At 43.2% G+C, this 16,266-nt stretch overlaps 1 protein-coding gene across 10 annotated transcripts in view; it reads right to left on the bottom strand.

Moving 5' to 3' along the window:
• EYA2 (EYA transcriptional coactivator and phosphatase 2) overlaps window positions 1-16,266 on the bottom strand; it is a 565,525-nt gene that overhangs the window by 33,510 nt on the left and 515,749 nt on the right. For all 10 annotated transcript variants that reach the window (XM_072110586.1, XM_072110584.1, XM_072110587.1 and 7 more), the window contains 2 exons: window positions 7,258-7,316; window positions 5,713-5,873 (listed from right to left, as the gene is read on the bottom strand). In XM_072110586.1, the coding sequence (XP_071966687.1) occupies window positions 5,713-5,873; window positions 7,258-7,316 (220 nt within the window). The remainder of the gene's footprint in view (window positions 1-5,712; window positions 5,874-7,257; window positions 7,317-16,266) is intronic.

Raw genomic sequence — 16,266 nt, forward strand, 5'->3', positions numbered from 1 at the left:
CCACTCTCATCCCTGGAGAGGAAAGGAGTGTGAGAATGCATGAATACCAGCAGGCCCTGGTGCACAAGCTGAAACAGTATTTCCCTTCTGACAGCGCTAGCGGCAGAGGGCGTACTTCTGCGGGACAAGTAGTGAGGGAGAGTAGGCGAGCAGGCAGCTTGTCCAGCACTGGCAGGGGTACGCTTTACAATGCCATTGCCAGTTTTATGTCACCCCAGCAAGACACTGTCACCTGTCCCCAGTCTCGGCAGAGTAGGGCTGATTTTTACAGAAAGATGGTGAGGGAGTACGTAGCTGACCATACCATCGTCCTAAATGATCACACAGCTCCCTACAACTACTGGGTTTCAAAGCGGGACATGTGTCACGAACTTGCGCTGTACGCCTTGGAGGTTCTTGCCTGCCCTGCCGCTAGCGTGTTGTCCGAGCGGGTTTTCAGTGCAGCTGGTGGCAACATCACCGATAAGCGTGCACGCCTGTCGGCTGACAGCGCTGACAGGCTGACGCTTATCAAGATGAATAAAGCCTGGATTTCTACGGATTTTCATTCTCCACCAGGTGAAAGAAGCTCAACCTGAATAATGTATGCACTCCTCCTCCTCATTGTCCTCCTCCACTTTGTAAACTAAAGCAGAGGAAACTGGCTATTTTTTGTCTGGGCCAACTGGCTCTAGCTATAGTACTCTATGTATTTAATTTTTCTGGAGGGCCACCTACCCGGTTCTCTGTTTTAAACAATTTTTGGGAGTGCCACATACAGGCACTCAATCTATTTAATTTTTCTGGAGGACCACCTACCTGATCCTTTGGCTTGAAAACTTTTTTGGACTGCCACATACAGGCACTATCCAAATTAAATTGTCTCCATAGCAGCCTCCATACGTCGTCTTTTTAGCTGCCTCCACACTTTGTCTCCATTGCTACCTCCACACGTCATCGCCATAGCTGTCTCTAAAAGTCGTCCATATAGCTGCCTCCATACATGGTCCCCTTATCAAACGAACTGTGTCAGGCAGAATCTTGGGTTGTTTTCATAGCTTCCACATCAAACTTGTTAACTTTGTCGCCACCCTGCTGTGTAATCCACAAAATATACTTGCAAACTTTTATCATTTACCGATATTATTTCTGCGCTTCTTGCGCATCTGTTTACATTCCCCTCACCCGCCATAACCCAAACTTATAAGAACACTATTACACTTGATCTTATACAAAAGGTTCTTAGAAGTGCTGTTTGGAGAGGAGCCGAGAGACAGGGGCTTGGATAGGCGAAAGCTCGCCTGGCAGCGGAGCGCCAGCTCCATCCTAAGATCCAACTAACATAATTTTAACTGCAGCACCTTTAATCTACTACTAGTTCACTGCCTCCATACATGGTCCCCTTATCAAACGAGCTGTGTCAGGCAGAATTTTGGGTTGTTTTCATGGCTTCCACATCAAACTTGTTAACTTTGTCGCCACCCTGCTGTGTAATCCACAAAATATACTTGCAAACTTTTATCATTTACCGATATAATTTCTGCGCTTCTTGCGCATCTGTTTACATTCCCCTCACCCGCCATAACCCAAACTTATAAGAACACTATTACACTTGATCTTATACAAAAGGTTCTTAGAAGTGCTGTTTGGGGAGGAGCCGAGAGACAGGGGCTTGGATAGGCAAAAGCTCGCCTGGCAGCGGAGCGCCAGCTCCATCCCAAGATCCAACTAACATAGTTTTAACTGCAGCACCTTTAATCTACTACTAGTTCACTGCCTCCATACATGGTCCCCTTATCAAACGAGCTGTGTCAGGCAGAATTTTCAGGTGTTTCACCAGATACATAGTGGAACTCGGCCCATCTGTCGCCGCCATGCTGGAGACCTGAAGTTGCAATCATAGCAACTCTTAATCATGGAACCATTTCCGAAAAAACAATTAAAAATAGAACCACTTTGCTATTCCATTATTCCTAGGTGAAATATTCAAACGACCCGGCCTGCTTTGAAAATTATAATTTTTTCAAAGTAAACGCTTCTGGCCCCCAGGCCCATTTTGAGTGGGGAGGCGCCGAGAGACAGGGGCTTGGACAGGCGAAAGCTCACCTGGCAGTGGACCGCCAGCTCCATCCCAAGATTAGGCAGCCTCAGAGGCATCCATGCATGCTGCCCCTGCTGTTTCCTGTCCATTTTGCCTCCATGATCCTCCACAGCGTCCACCAATGTCTCCATGCGCAACTTTCAACTCTCTATACCCCAGACGCTGGAGCACCAGAGGATATGCAGCACATCATTCCCTTATCAAAACGAGCTGTGTCAGGCAGAATTTTCAGGTGTTTCACCAGATACATAGTGGAACTCGGCCCATCTGTTGCCGCCATGCTGGAGACCTGAAGTTGCAATCATAGCAGCGCAATATGAATGCCCCATACTGTCGCTCTTAATCATGGAAGTCGTCTCCATGGCTGCCTCCACATGTGTCAGGCTCATTTTTCGGGTGTTTCACCAGATACGTTATGGAACTTGGTCACTATGTCGCCACCATGCTGTGTTATCGACTAAATATACCGTCAACCTTTTGTTCACATAGGAAATCATTTCAGCGCTTCTTGCTCACCTCCTTTGGTTCCTCTCTGCCACCCATTGGTTTGAAGCCTGAGTCCATTTAGGGTATGCTGCCATGACACTCTCTAACCTGCCGCTGCTGCCGCTGCCTCTGCATGCCATCCCCTATAGTGTCAGGGTCAATTATTGCATGTTTTAGATGCTATCTAGCCTCATTCGGTCACTCTGTCATGGCCATGCTGTTGCCCATAATTTTGGCATAATGGTACGATTAAGCAGCCTCAGAGGCATCCATGCATGCTGCCCCTGCTGTTTCCTGTCCAGTTCCGTGGTGTTTCCATCCTTTTCTGAGGTTCCCAGGTGTTTGGCCAAGCTTCCCTGTGCAGAGCTTTGGTCCCCTTGAAAAATGCTCGAGTCTCCCATTGACTTCAATGGGGCTCGTTATTCGAGACGAGCACTCGAGCATTGGGAAAAGTTTGTCTCGAATAACGAGTACCCGAGCATTTTAGTGCTCGCTCATCTCTACTAATCAGCCAATCACATGGCGGCAACTCAGTGCATTTAGGCATGTAGACATGGTCAAGACAATCTCCTGCAGTTCAAACCGAGCATCAGTATGGGGAAGAAAGGTGATTTGAGTGCCTTTGAACGAGGCATGGTTGTTGGTGCCAGAAGGGCTGGTCTGAGTATTTCAGAAACTGCTGATCTTCTGGGATTTTCACGCACAACCATCTCTAGGGTTTACAGAGAATGGTCCGAAAAAGATAAAACATCCAGTGAGCGGCAGTTCTGTGGGCGGAAATGCCTTGTTGATGCCAGAGGTCAGAGGAGAATGGGCAGACTGGTTCAAACTGATAGAAAGGCAACAGTGACTCAAATCGCCACCCGTTACAACCAAGGTAGGCCGAAGAGCATCTCTGAACGCACAGTACGTCGAACTTTGAGGCAGATGGGCTACAGCAGCAGAAGACCACACCGGGTGCCACTCCTTTCAGCTAAGAACAGGAAACTGAGGCTACAATTTGCACAAGCTCATCGAAATTGGACAGTAGAAGAAGAAGAAAAACATTGCCTGGTCTGATGAGTCTCCATTTCTGCTGCAACATTCGGATGGTAGGGTCAGAATTTGGCGTCAACAACATGAAAGCATGGATCCCTCCTGCCTTGTATCAACGGTTCAGGCTGGTGGTGGTGTCATGGTGTGGGGAATATTTTCTTGGCACTCTTTGGGCCTCTTGGTACCAATTGAGCATCGTTGCAACGCCACAGCCTACCTGAGTATTGTTGCTGACCATGTCCATCCCTTTATGACCACAATGTACCCAACATCTGATGGCTACTTTCAGCAGGATAATGCGCCATGTTATAAAGCTGGAATCATCTCAGACTGGTTTCTTGAACATGACAATGAGTTCACTGTACTCAAATGGCCTCCACAGTCACCAGATCTCAATCCAATAGAGCATCTTTGGGATGTGGTGGAACGGGAGATTCGCATCATGGATGTGCAGCTGACAAATCTGCGGCAACTGTGTGATGCCATCATGTCAATATGGACCAAAATCTCTGAGGAATGCTTCCAGCACCTTGTTGAATCTATGCCACGAAGAATTGAGGCAGTTCTGAAGGCAAAAGGGGGTCCACCCCGTTACTAGCATGGTGTATCTAATAAAGTGGCCGGTGAGTGTATATATACAGTAGAAAAGATTGCGTCTTACCACTCCTGGTGACAGTACGTGCAGTTGGGTGGGCAGTCACAGGGATGTGGCTGTACAGCAAAAATGAAGGTCCAGAACTTCCTTCCATCGGTTGAGTTACCTGTCCCTACTCCCCTTTGTTATATGACTCCCGCCCTTACAAGGGCAGTACCCAGTACTGACACCTATTCACACCCCACACCCCTCCACCCTGACGCGTTTCCTGCTGGCATCGGATTCTTCAGAGGGTAGCAAATTTTAGAGCGGATGCATTAAATAAAAATTAGATGCCCACAATTAAGTGAGTCATGCTGGTGTATATAGAAGGAGCGGGTGATGGTGACACCTCGCTCCGCAGGTCTGCCTGGTGTCGGCTGCCAGCATATGCTGCAGCGATAGTATGTTTACTATGAGTTACTATGGTTACTATGAGTAACCATATACAAGTCTATCTTTGTTTATCTACTTATTGGGGCAAGAACATGCCCAAGACCCAGGTTTTCTATATATTTTAAGGCATATCCAATAAAATATTGTATTTTAAGCATTTAATTTCTGTCGCAATATCTCCGGTTTTCTGCTGTGACAGAGCCAGGGGGAATCGGAGTCGGGGGGGGGGGGGAACGGAGAGTGGAGATCGGGGAACTGGGAGCGGAGAGGAGTATCCCAGAGTAAACTTTGGGCTGGTGCATGTGCTGGCCGTCAGTCATGTGACGTGCCAGCCAGTGGTTAGGTTCCTTTTTCCCCGCCGGTGGATGGAAGTGCCGGACGGGTGAATGTAGCGGGCAGAGGGATGTGCAGATACCTGTGCCCGCCCGTGGGTGGATGTGCTGGCCTGCAGGTGGGTAATTGTGGCGGCCAGGGGGATGTCCAGGTACCTTTGATGGCTGGTGGTCATGAGGATCTTCCGGCCAGCCGGTACATGTGTGCCAGCCGGCCAGTGGGGTTATGTGCAGGCCGACGGGAGGTGATCATGGTGGGAGCCCGACGCCTCCCCCTGTCTACAGCATTCTCAACTCGCCTCATGCCAGGTGCGCCCTGTTGCTACCAATGTTCAGCTCCTGAGCTTTAGGAGAGTAGTAGATGTCAAGAACCTTTTACAAGAAACCACTCAATTTACTAAGATTTTAAATTTGACAACAATTTAAACACAATTAATGTGCTACATCTATCTATCCATAAAGATCCAACTTATACAAATTAATGCTACAATGCTGCAGATTTAGATCTCATCCGTGGCATTCTGGTAATTAGGCTGCCAGTGCCTGCATTATCCAATGTACACATCACTTGTATGTTATGTGATGTAGACTGGCAGTATCAACCCCAGTGGTTTCACAACCTGCTTTTCCCCCATTTAAATTTTTAAAAGTGGTGAGAACAGCAAAAATACATCAATGACACAAAGCAATGATACATTCCCCTAATATGAAACCAACACTGAAAGCCAAGCTCCTTCCATGACAATCACCTCCAACATTGTTCTTGTAGGTGCTATACATTTCCTTCACTCTTCTATAGCGGAAAGCCAATTTTCTCATCCAGTCCACTCCTCCGTGGACCCCGGATCCCAGGCATAGATTTGCTCCTGCAGCTGAGCTGTGAAAACCATCGGCTGAAAAGTTGTACGTGCTGTACAGGAGGTGAGACAAAAAAAAAGAGGGAAGGCTCATTAAAAAAAGGCATAATTGCAATTGGATCCCACCATCTTCTATCGTAAAAGGTGTGGGGTGGAGCTTCTCGGAAGTACAATGGCAGATAGCCCTACTAACTAATTATAAATTCTCCAATTTTATTAATCACCTGGAGGTCTCGCAAAAAATAATCATAATCTTTATTTATATAGCGCCATCATAATCTGTAGCGCTTTACAAATCATAGGGGAAATATACAAATAAAATATAACATGACAGAGCACTAACATTCATATGGAATAAAATGAGTGTGGGGCCTGCTTGCATTCAGTATAGGTGGTACTTGACCACCTACAGGCTGTCCAAAATGTACTTGACTTCATCTTCACTTTGCTGGCACTGCCAATTGGAGACTGGTACCTTGTCACATATATGGTCTTGTAGTAAGCTGCACCCCTTATGGCAAGGAATGGGGAAAATTTTTAGAAAAGTAGTACAATTTTCACCACCGTGAGGCCCCCATGTGGCCCTTTCATATTAAGGGATGTCGTCTTTGAATAAGGAGGATCACCTTCCATATCCTCACGGCTATAAAAAGAACCTAGCTAGGATGTGGAAAGCTGATTGGATTCCTGATGTATCTACTATAATAAATGAGATTCAATATAATAATGTATTAGAACTTGCTTGACTTTAACATATTGCAAGCAATTGCTTGCTTTTATGGGTCCCTCCACACCCACCTCTTCCCAATACATGGATTTAATTATAATATAGCACCAGCTTTATGGTGCTAAACAATGGGGCAAATTTACTTACCCGGCCCATTCGCGATCCAGCGGCGCATTCTCTGCTCTGGATTCGGGTCCGGCCGGGATTTAAGAAGGTAGTTCCTCCGCCGTCCACCAGGTGGCGCTGCTGCGCTGAAAGTCATCTCATCGCGCCGGAATCCACCACCTCGGACCAGGTGAAGGTAAGCGCTCCCCAAGCGACACTTTTTCGGTTTTTAAATGCGGCGGTTTTTCCGAATACGTCGGGTTTTCGTTCGGCCACGCCCCCCGATTTCCGTCGCGCGCATGCCGGCGCCGATGCGCCACAATCCGATCGCGTGCGCCACAATCCCGGGGCAATTCAGGTACAATCGGCGCAAATCGGAAATATTCGGGTAACACGTCGGGAAAACGCGAATCGGGCCCTTAGTAAATGACCCCCAATATGTTGAAAAAAAGCATCATTTTTGTAATTCTATGTAAAGCTATCTTCCGGCCCCACTATGACACTAAACATATCATTCCTGAAGGACAAGGCGTTTTCTGCACTATAAATCCAGGTTGTTCGGTGCTCTTCAAGAGATCACTCACTGTGGGAGATGTTAATTTTACCTTAGGTCCTGTCCATTATCATCCGATGAGACATCATCTATGTGTATCTGATCACATTCCTAGAAGCAGAAAAATACAAACTGAGCATAAAGAACAAAAACTATAGAATTAATATATGTCTTATAAATTCGGATGAAAGGATCAAGATATAATAGTGGTCATTATCATAGTTCGCAACGTTGGCCTGGGGTATCTGGGGCCCATCAATTTGGACCTGATCCTCAGAGCATTTTTTAAATCAGATCTTATCACAAGTATAATATTTCTTATCACAAGTATAATATTCTGACAAGTATGCTGCTGCAATTATACATTGCAGTTAGACAGGGCAGAAGACAGGTAAGATGGCAGAGAAAAAACAACAATTATGTTTGTCTACAAATATTTTCTGTTTTCTCTCTGTTTGCTATGGTCATTTTACTTGTCTAATATCCTTCTATTCCACCAGTATCAACTATACACATAAATGCCTCACTTCTTCACTGTACACCAGTCACACACACTATACTGAATGCAACCATATTAACTTATCACAGTCTTCCATTTTTTATAAAAATCTTTTGTCCCTCCTCTTTCTCCTCCTGCTTGCTGTAGGTGGCATCTCTCCTAACCCAGGCCCACCTTCTGCTTATTTTAACACTCCACATAGAAACCCAGCTAACCTGATCAAGATTCAGTATGTATGCTTTCTTCTCCTGCACCAGTAACCCCTTTTAAATGTGCCCTATGGAATGCCCTCTCTGTGTAAAATAAACTAGAATATGTTCATGACCTCTGTCTTTCGAAGTCGTTTGACCTGCAAGACATCCCTGAAACATGGATCCAGCAGGATGACTCTGCCTCCCTTGCAGCTTTGTATTATGGTGACTTACACTTTTCTCACTGCTCCAGACCTGAGAACAGGCAGGGAGGATGGGTAGGAATAATACTCTCTCCACATTTGCCTTCCAGGTCATTCATCCTGTACCTTCTCTCACTTTCCCATCTTTAAGATCCACACCATCAGACTTTTCTACCCACTCTCTCTTCGTGTAGTATACTGCCCTCCCGGCTCACCCTACCATTTCCTTGACCACTTTGCCTCTTGGTTCCCACACTTTCTTACCTGTGACATTCCAACCATCATCATGGGAGACTTTAACATCCCTAATAACACTTCCATTACCCCTCCTGCCTCTCAGCACTAACTACATCTCTAGATCTTTCACAACTCTGATTCCCCCAACTCTTAATGAGGGAAACATCCTAGACTTGGTCTTCTCTCGACTTTCCTCAATGTTGTACTAATATTTCCTTTCTATAGTCAGTCTTCATTGTCCCCCATCTCCTCTTTCCCCTGTCCAAATTTGGCAACTAACCATTATAATCATACTGTCATAAGCGCCCTTGATGAGATGGCACCACTCTTCCCTCTGTGAACTTACCCTGTTCACTCTCTTTCTTTGAGCTGGTCACAGAGGAAGAAGTGTCAAGTCTTCTTTCCTGTGCTCATGTAGGACAATAGTGACCGCACACACTTGATAGAGTGGTGCTCAATGTAGGATTCTCAATCCACGTTCAATCTATATGGAGAACATGTCACATACCGAATTTTGATTTTTTTTTTTAATGATTTTTATTCCAGTGATTATATCTCATAATTTTTCACAGCTCACCATCTCTCCACATGACATGCCCCTAATGTCAGATCCTACTTGACAAAGGTCGAGATGACAGAAACGTTGTGTTAAATATTTATGATCTGTTAAAAATTACTCTTGTATTTCATATATTACGGTGAAAGCTTTGCTATGTGATATAATCACTGGAATAAAAATCATTTTAAAAAATCAAAATTCGGTGTGTGCCATGTTCTCCATATCCATATATTCTTTCCTGTGCTCGACTAACTACTTGTAGCAGGAACTCCATCCCCTCACATTCCGTACAGTCTCTCTCCACAGTAGTCACTTCTCACGTCACTAAAATCTTCAACCACTCTCTGTTCTGGTGTCATTCCCCCTTATTTCAAGCATGCGGTTGTCACACATTACTAAAGAAACCTTCCCTGGATCCATCCAATGCTGATAACTATTAACCAGTTTCTAATCTCCTTTTCAACTCCAAACTCCTGGAATGCCTGGGCTATTCTTGAATAACCCACTATCTCTCAGCAAACTCCCTCCTTTGACCCCCTACAATCTGGTTTTCATACTGTGCATTCCACTGAAACTGCTCTTTCTAAAGTCTCCAATGATCTCCTCACTGCTAAATCCAAAGGTGACTATTTTCTCCTCGTTCTTCTGGATCTCTTGGCAGCGTTTGATACTGTGGAACACACGCTCCTCCTCAAGATGCTTCACTCCATTGGCCTAAAATACCGTACTCAGACCGCACCTTTCTGGATCTTTCTATTCTCATCTTCCTCTCACTGTCGGGGTTCCTTAGGTCTCAGTCCTAGGTGCTCTTCTCTTTCCCCTCTATACTACCCCATCAGACAAACCATCAGCAGATTTGGTTTCCAGTATCATCTCTATGCTTACAATACCCAGCAGTATACTTCTGCATGTAACATCACCCCTGCCTTACTCCAGAACACTAGTTATTGTCCCATTTTTTTGTCATTTTGAAAAATATAAAAAATTCTATAAAAAGTGATCAAAAGGCAGTACAGTCCTAAGAATAAAAGCATTGAATACTTCATCAAAAGTCACAAAAAATGACATCACCCACAGCTCTGTACACCAAAGTATGAAAAAGTTATTAGCGCAAGAAGACGGCATAATGAAGATTTTTTTTTTCGTACAGGAGGTTTTAATTTTAGTAAATGTATGAAAACATTATAAAACCTATACAAATTTGGTATCCCTGTGATTGTACTTAGACAATGAATGAAGTAGACCTGTTATTTGGGGTGCACAGTGAAAGTCGTAAAGTCAAAGCCCACAAGAAATGGTGCAAATGTGCTTTTTCATCATTTTTACTGAATTCAGAATTTTTTCCCCACTTCCCAGTATATGGCATAGAATATTAAGTACCACCACTATGAAGTGCAATTTGTTACGCAGAAAACAAGCCCATACACAGCTCTTTACATGAAAAAATTAAAAAAGTTATATATTTTTGAAGGTGGGGAGTGAAAAATATAGACACAAAAACAAAAAAGGGCCTGCCCCTTAAAGGGTTAAACCCCATCTTTTTAGGCAAGCCTATCACACTCGCTAATTGCATGAAATGTCAACTCTATGATTTGTAAAGCACTACGGAATTTGATGCTACTAGCTGCTCCTGTGAAGTTCATGGGCTCTATTGTTGCATGGGTGCCACATGACTGCTGCAGTCAATCAGCAACTAAACTATACCAGCCAGACTAGTTGGCAATAGGCTGTATACCATACAGGCTAAGTGGGAATCCCCTAGTTGGGGATGCGCTGTATAGCATCCAGACTAGGTGGGGATGTGCTGTTTGTTCCATATTTTTATTTTATTTCTAGTTTTTTCCACCAACGGTGAAAGGTTAAGTTCAACATATTCCAGAACTTTCGGGCTAATCTTCAATCCCAGATACTCAAAAGATACCTGGTTTTAAGATACATCGTTCTCCTACCTGTTCCAAGCTAAATCTGCCGAGTTTACACAAAGTTGACTTCATCCAATTAATCTCCAGTCCTGCGACGGACTAAAATCTTCATCGTTAGAGGGACCGATTTTTCTGAATTTCTTAACTATAGTAAGATATCGTCAGCGCATATAGGAGTATTTTGTCATCTACTCTGTCACACCCGCACCCCTCTATCTCTCTAGCTCCTCTAATCTTTATAGCTAACGGTTCCACAAAGATAGCAAATAATAGTGGAGACTATTCTGAGAGCCCACCACTTATTTTCACTTTGGCTGTTGGCTCAGAGTAAAATAGCCTTACAAACTCTATATATTTGTCACCAATACCAAATTTCTTCATTGTTTTCCAGATGAAGATCCACTACACCCTGTCAAATGCTTGGTGGCGTCTAAAGACAGGATGGAGAGGGTCTCGCCCCGGCCCATCTGCATTGCTGCATAAGTCTATACTTTTGCAGCAATGTTACTTTTAATGTTACAGCCCGATGATAAAGCCATTTTCATCTTCCTTAATAATATTCCTAATAACTTTTTTTAAACGGGTGGCTAATAACTTAGCTATTAGCGTCCCATCTGTGTTTAACAGCGAGGTGGGTCAGTGCGACTCCACCTTCATTGGATTTTTATTTTTCTTACATATCAATGATATACATGCATCATAGAATGAGTCTGGTAATTTCCCATTTTGTAAACTAGCCTCCCACACCTTCAATAATACCAGAATTAAAATGGCACCAAATTTTCTGTATATCTCAAAGGGGAATCCATCTAAACTTGGGGATGAATTTCCCCTACATGATTTTAGGGCCTCCTGAAGTTCTTGGATAGATATAGGGGCATCTAAAGTGATTTTGTCTTCTTTTGTGATGGTGGGAAATTCCAATTGGTCTAAATATTCATGGATCTCGGCTCCCGTTGCTTTTAAATCCGAAGCATTTATGTTAGTATAGAATGATTTAAATTCTAAAATAATATCCTTCTCTAAATAAACCATCTCTCCTGACCCTTTCTTTTAATAACTATCAACAGCTGGCTATCCTGTTGATTTTTAATACTCCTAGCCAGTCTGCTCCCAGGTCTACCCCCTTCCAAAAATGATCTCTGGTCCCAAAAAAATTATTTATTTTGTGCCTTATCCTTTAAATAGGAGCTATAGTCCCTATTTTTTTGAATTCCTAGCTCTACTGTTTTACATTTAATAGCGTCTCCCTCAAGCATTTTCAGCTTAAGTCGGAAGGCATCCTCTTTTTCATGGAACTTTCTCTTTACTCTGGCAATCTCTCTACGTAGAAATTCTTTTAAATGTAATTTAAGAGCCTTCCCAGACTATATTAATGGGTGCTGAGCCCAGATTTAAATCAATAAAAAATTCAAGCTTCCTTCTTAATACTTCCAAGTCCACTAATAAAAACAACCAATGAGGATTGAGTTCTCAGTGGGTGACTATCTTCTTTGCCCTAACCGTAACTGAAGAAACACTGGGGAATGGTCTGATACCGCTTTATTCCCGTACTTCATTTTAACAATGAAATGAAAAAACTGACCATTCACCAGAGCTAAATCAATACGGGATTGCGTCTTATACATGGCGCTATAGCATGAGAAAGTTGGAGTCCAATCTCCCAACTCCCTCCAGACATCTAACAGCCTGTCTTCCTACAAAACCTAAACAATTAAGTTGTATATCCTGAGTTTGAAAACTCACCATTAGGACTCCATTTATCCCTATCAGGAACCATAACCGAATTAAAGTCCTCCATAATTAATGCCGGACAGTTCTCGTGTTTGTCCAGGAACATCACATATTTTTGTAGGACGTCTAACTTAAATGGGGTGGGATATATACAAAGCCTAGGGAGCATTTAATGCCCATGAATACTGCATGCAAAAATATAAACAGACCCTCTCTTTCAATCACTTTATCAATAACTTTAAAGTCAATAGCATTGTGTATTAGAACAGTTATGCCTCTGGAATAATTTAAAAACACCAAGTAAAATTCTTGTATACACCATTTTTTGCAGACATGTCACAGTCCCTAGCAGATGTGTTTCCAGGAGGACCACAATTGCTGACAAACTTCTTTTAATTGAATTGAAAACAATACATCTTTTTTTTCCGATTATTTAAACCTCTTATATTCCAGGATATCAAATTAAGAAAAAAAGAAAAAAAAAAGCCATCCCCCTCCCGTTCTCCCATCCGCCCCCAACCCTCTTTGTGCTTCAGAATCTCTGAAACTCTCAACTCAGGAGCTGCCCATAATCCCCAACACTTACACCCACATTACAATAATATATTCATAATTCTCTTAAAGGCCTTTGGCGTACAAACCACTCTGATGCTGACTCAGAATCCCCCCAAAAATGTGATTGCCCTTGGTGAATGACCCTTAATTTCTCAGGGAACATGAATGCATATATTATACTAGCTTCCCTCATCCTTTTTTTTAACTTCATCAAAGGTTTTCCGTCTCAGTAATGTCTCCCTAGAGAAGTCCAGATAGACCGATAATTTTACCCCATTGACTGTGGGGTCGGGATGATCTTGCTATTTCTTCAGAATTAAATCTATGTTAAGGATAACAATATTTTACATAGAACTGAATGTGGGAATGCACCAAGAGGAGTCCTTTTACCTGTTACTCTATGTGACCTTTCTACCACAAATGATGCAAATAGATTGTCTTTCCCCACTTTATCTATAAGTCAGTCATAAACAAATTTAGTCATTTTATCCCCTTCTGCCTTTTCTGGAATCCCTATGAATTGCAAGTTATTCCTCCTAGAGCGGTCTTCCAGGTCCACTAATTTGTATCTCAACTCTTCATTTTCTGATTAAAATCTTACATGTGTTTTTTCAGGGAAAGAAAATCTTTCTCAACTCTTTTAATTTTTTCATGTGACACTTTTTGCAGCTCTTTAACCTTAGAGACATTCTCTCTCAGAAGTGATATATCGTTTCTGACTGCCCCTATTTGCTTAGACAGATCTACAATAGTGTTTTGACACCCTTCTATTGATTGATTGCACATCTTGACTGATCATAGTATCATAATATCATAGTATATAAGGCTGGAAAAAGACGAAAGTCCATCAAGTACAACCTTTACGAATTAAATAAATGTTTAATCCCCATAAGCTGTGATATATTTTCTCTCCAGAAAGGCATCCAGGCCTCTCTTGAACATGTACATAGAGTCCGCCATAACAACCTCCTGCGGCAGAGAGTTCCACAGTCTCACTGCTTTTACAGTAAGGAACCTTTGATGGTAAAATCGCCTCATCTCTAGGCGCAGAGGTGGAGGGATGGATCTTCTTTTAAAAATTTCTCGACACATTGTATACCTCTCTTATGCTGGATATTGGAATATAATGCTGTTACGTCTAACGTGAGAAAGGAGAAGGTGCCTGGTAAAGTAAGATGGTTTATTTCTTTAATCAACTGATCAGAATCTTTAAGATAACCAGGTAATTTTGTAACGTATGGTTGAAGATATATAACTACAAAATGGTAAATGTACTCGTGATGGATCCGATGCTAGAAATAATTGGGTGTCCGGGTGGCTCTTTTTAATTTTTATGAATTTTAGGTAAAAATTAAAAATGCAACATCAAGGGGAATGGTACACCAAACCAAGAAGTTAGCACAAAATTAAACCATGACATTTGTCTATAAGTTTATACGAACCCACTCTATTATAACTTAATGAAACCTTAGAGAGACATATGAGTGCTATACGGTTCATAAAATTCTCATTGCAGCGTTTTACTAAAATTACATTTTCTTTTATTTGATCATTAACATTTAAAACCAACAGTATGACAATATAATTATGAAATACAATCAAAGGTAAGTTGTCCTCGGGAGTTCTACTAAAGCGTCCACACATCACAAAGAATATGGTGTATAATATCTATCAGGGTGGGTAACCACACATAGGTTATCAGAAAGATACTTATAAAGTGCCAGTGCAATAGTCAATGGTAATCCAACCCAGCATTAGCGTGTAACATGTAATTAAAGTGCTATATGCCTTTCCTGCAGTAGATGGAATGACAGAGTTAGCTTACCCATATTCTGTGTTGCATGGGCACTCATATGTCTCTCTAAGGTTTCATCGAGGGGAATGGACAGAACAGAAATTTTGCCTCTTCCTTATTTATTAATTTAGTTTTTACTGCAGTGTCCAGCACGGACTTAATGTATTTTTTAAGCTGGGGAATTGGGTCTCCCTTGATAACTTAGTACTTAGGGTCAGATAAGATGTTCAAAGATTCTTGCTCATAATATGCCAGAGAGAGGATAACCAAACCTCCCCCCTTGTCAGTGGGGCAAAAAACAAGGTCTCTATTCTTAGCAAGTTTTCTCAACGCTAGAGACAAACAATTTCATTTAAACAATTAAATCTATAACCTATATACAACAGTGTCTCATAACACTCCCACTTAATTGAGCCATGCTCAATCAAAAAAAAAAAAGCAATCAATTCAATTCACCTTATCCACCAAATATAAAGAAGCTGCAACTTAATGTCCACAGGGCCAAAACTTATTGCTTGTACAAAAGAAAAGTTCAGTCTCAGTGAAATGTTTACAAATGTTAATAACTTATTTTTTTTTAAAAAGAAATTTTGTTATTTTGCAAACATACATCACTTAATTTACATGTCAATCGCTTAGTCGTATCATCCTTTCCTCTTTACATGCTATGAGATAACCACAGTGGTGCTAGTTGTTAGGATCAGTGGATCCTCTGGGCCACCGCGGGAGATGGAACGAGCCAACACCCGGGACCGGAGTCTAGCGGCACCTGGTATTCACCAGAGCCCGCCGCAAAGCAGGTTGCACTTGCTGCGGCAGGATACCACTGGGTCGTTCCCAGGTGCGACTAGCCCGCGGTGGCAGCCGAGGTCGAGGTACCTTAGCGGATGACAATCTTGTAGTCAGGTCCAGGCACAGGGTCAGGGCAGGTGGCAGAGATGCAACATCAAGTCCAAGTCCGGGGTCATCAACAGGAGGTCAGGGCAGGTGGGAACGGGAACACAGGCACACAGAACACAGCAACACGGAGGATGTTAGGTAACACGGCAACACAGGACTCAGGAGCGGGGACCCACAGGAACGCAGGAATACACAGGAACGCAGGAATACTCTCTTGGAAGCTTTCTCCAAGGCTATGAGGCACACAGATCCGGCAGGGGACACAGGAAGAGGCAGGATTCTTAAAGGTGAGGTGTTCAGCAAGTGCACCAATTCGGCAGGAGCCGCGCGCACGCCCTAGGAGGAGGGGGCGCGCGCGCGCGCACTGCAGTCCGGGGAAGAGCAAGAGCGGGAGAGGTGATTGAGGAGACCTGGCTGCAGCTGGGGCACACGGGGGATCGCGGGAGCTCCCGTGACAGTACCCCCC

The sequence above is a fragment of the Engystomops pustulosus genome, chromosome 6, assembly GCF_040894005.1.
Source record: "Engystomops pustulosus chromosome 6, aEngPut4.maternal, whole genome shotgun sequence".
Classification (NCBI taxonomy): Eukaryota; Metazoa; Chordata; class Amphibia; order Anura; family Leptodactylidae; genus Engystomops; species Engystomops pustulosus.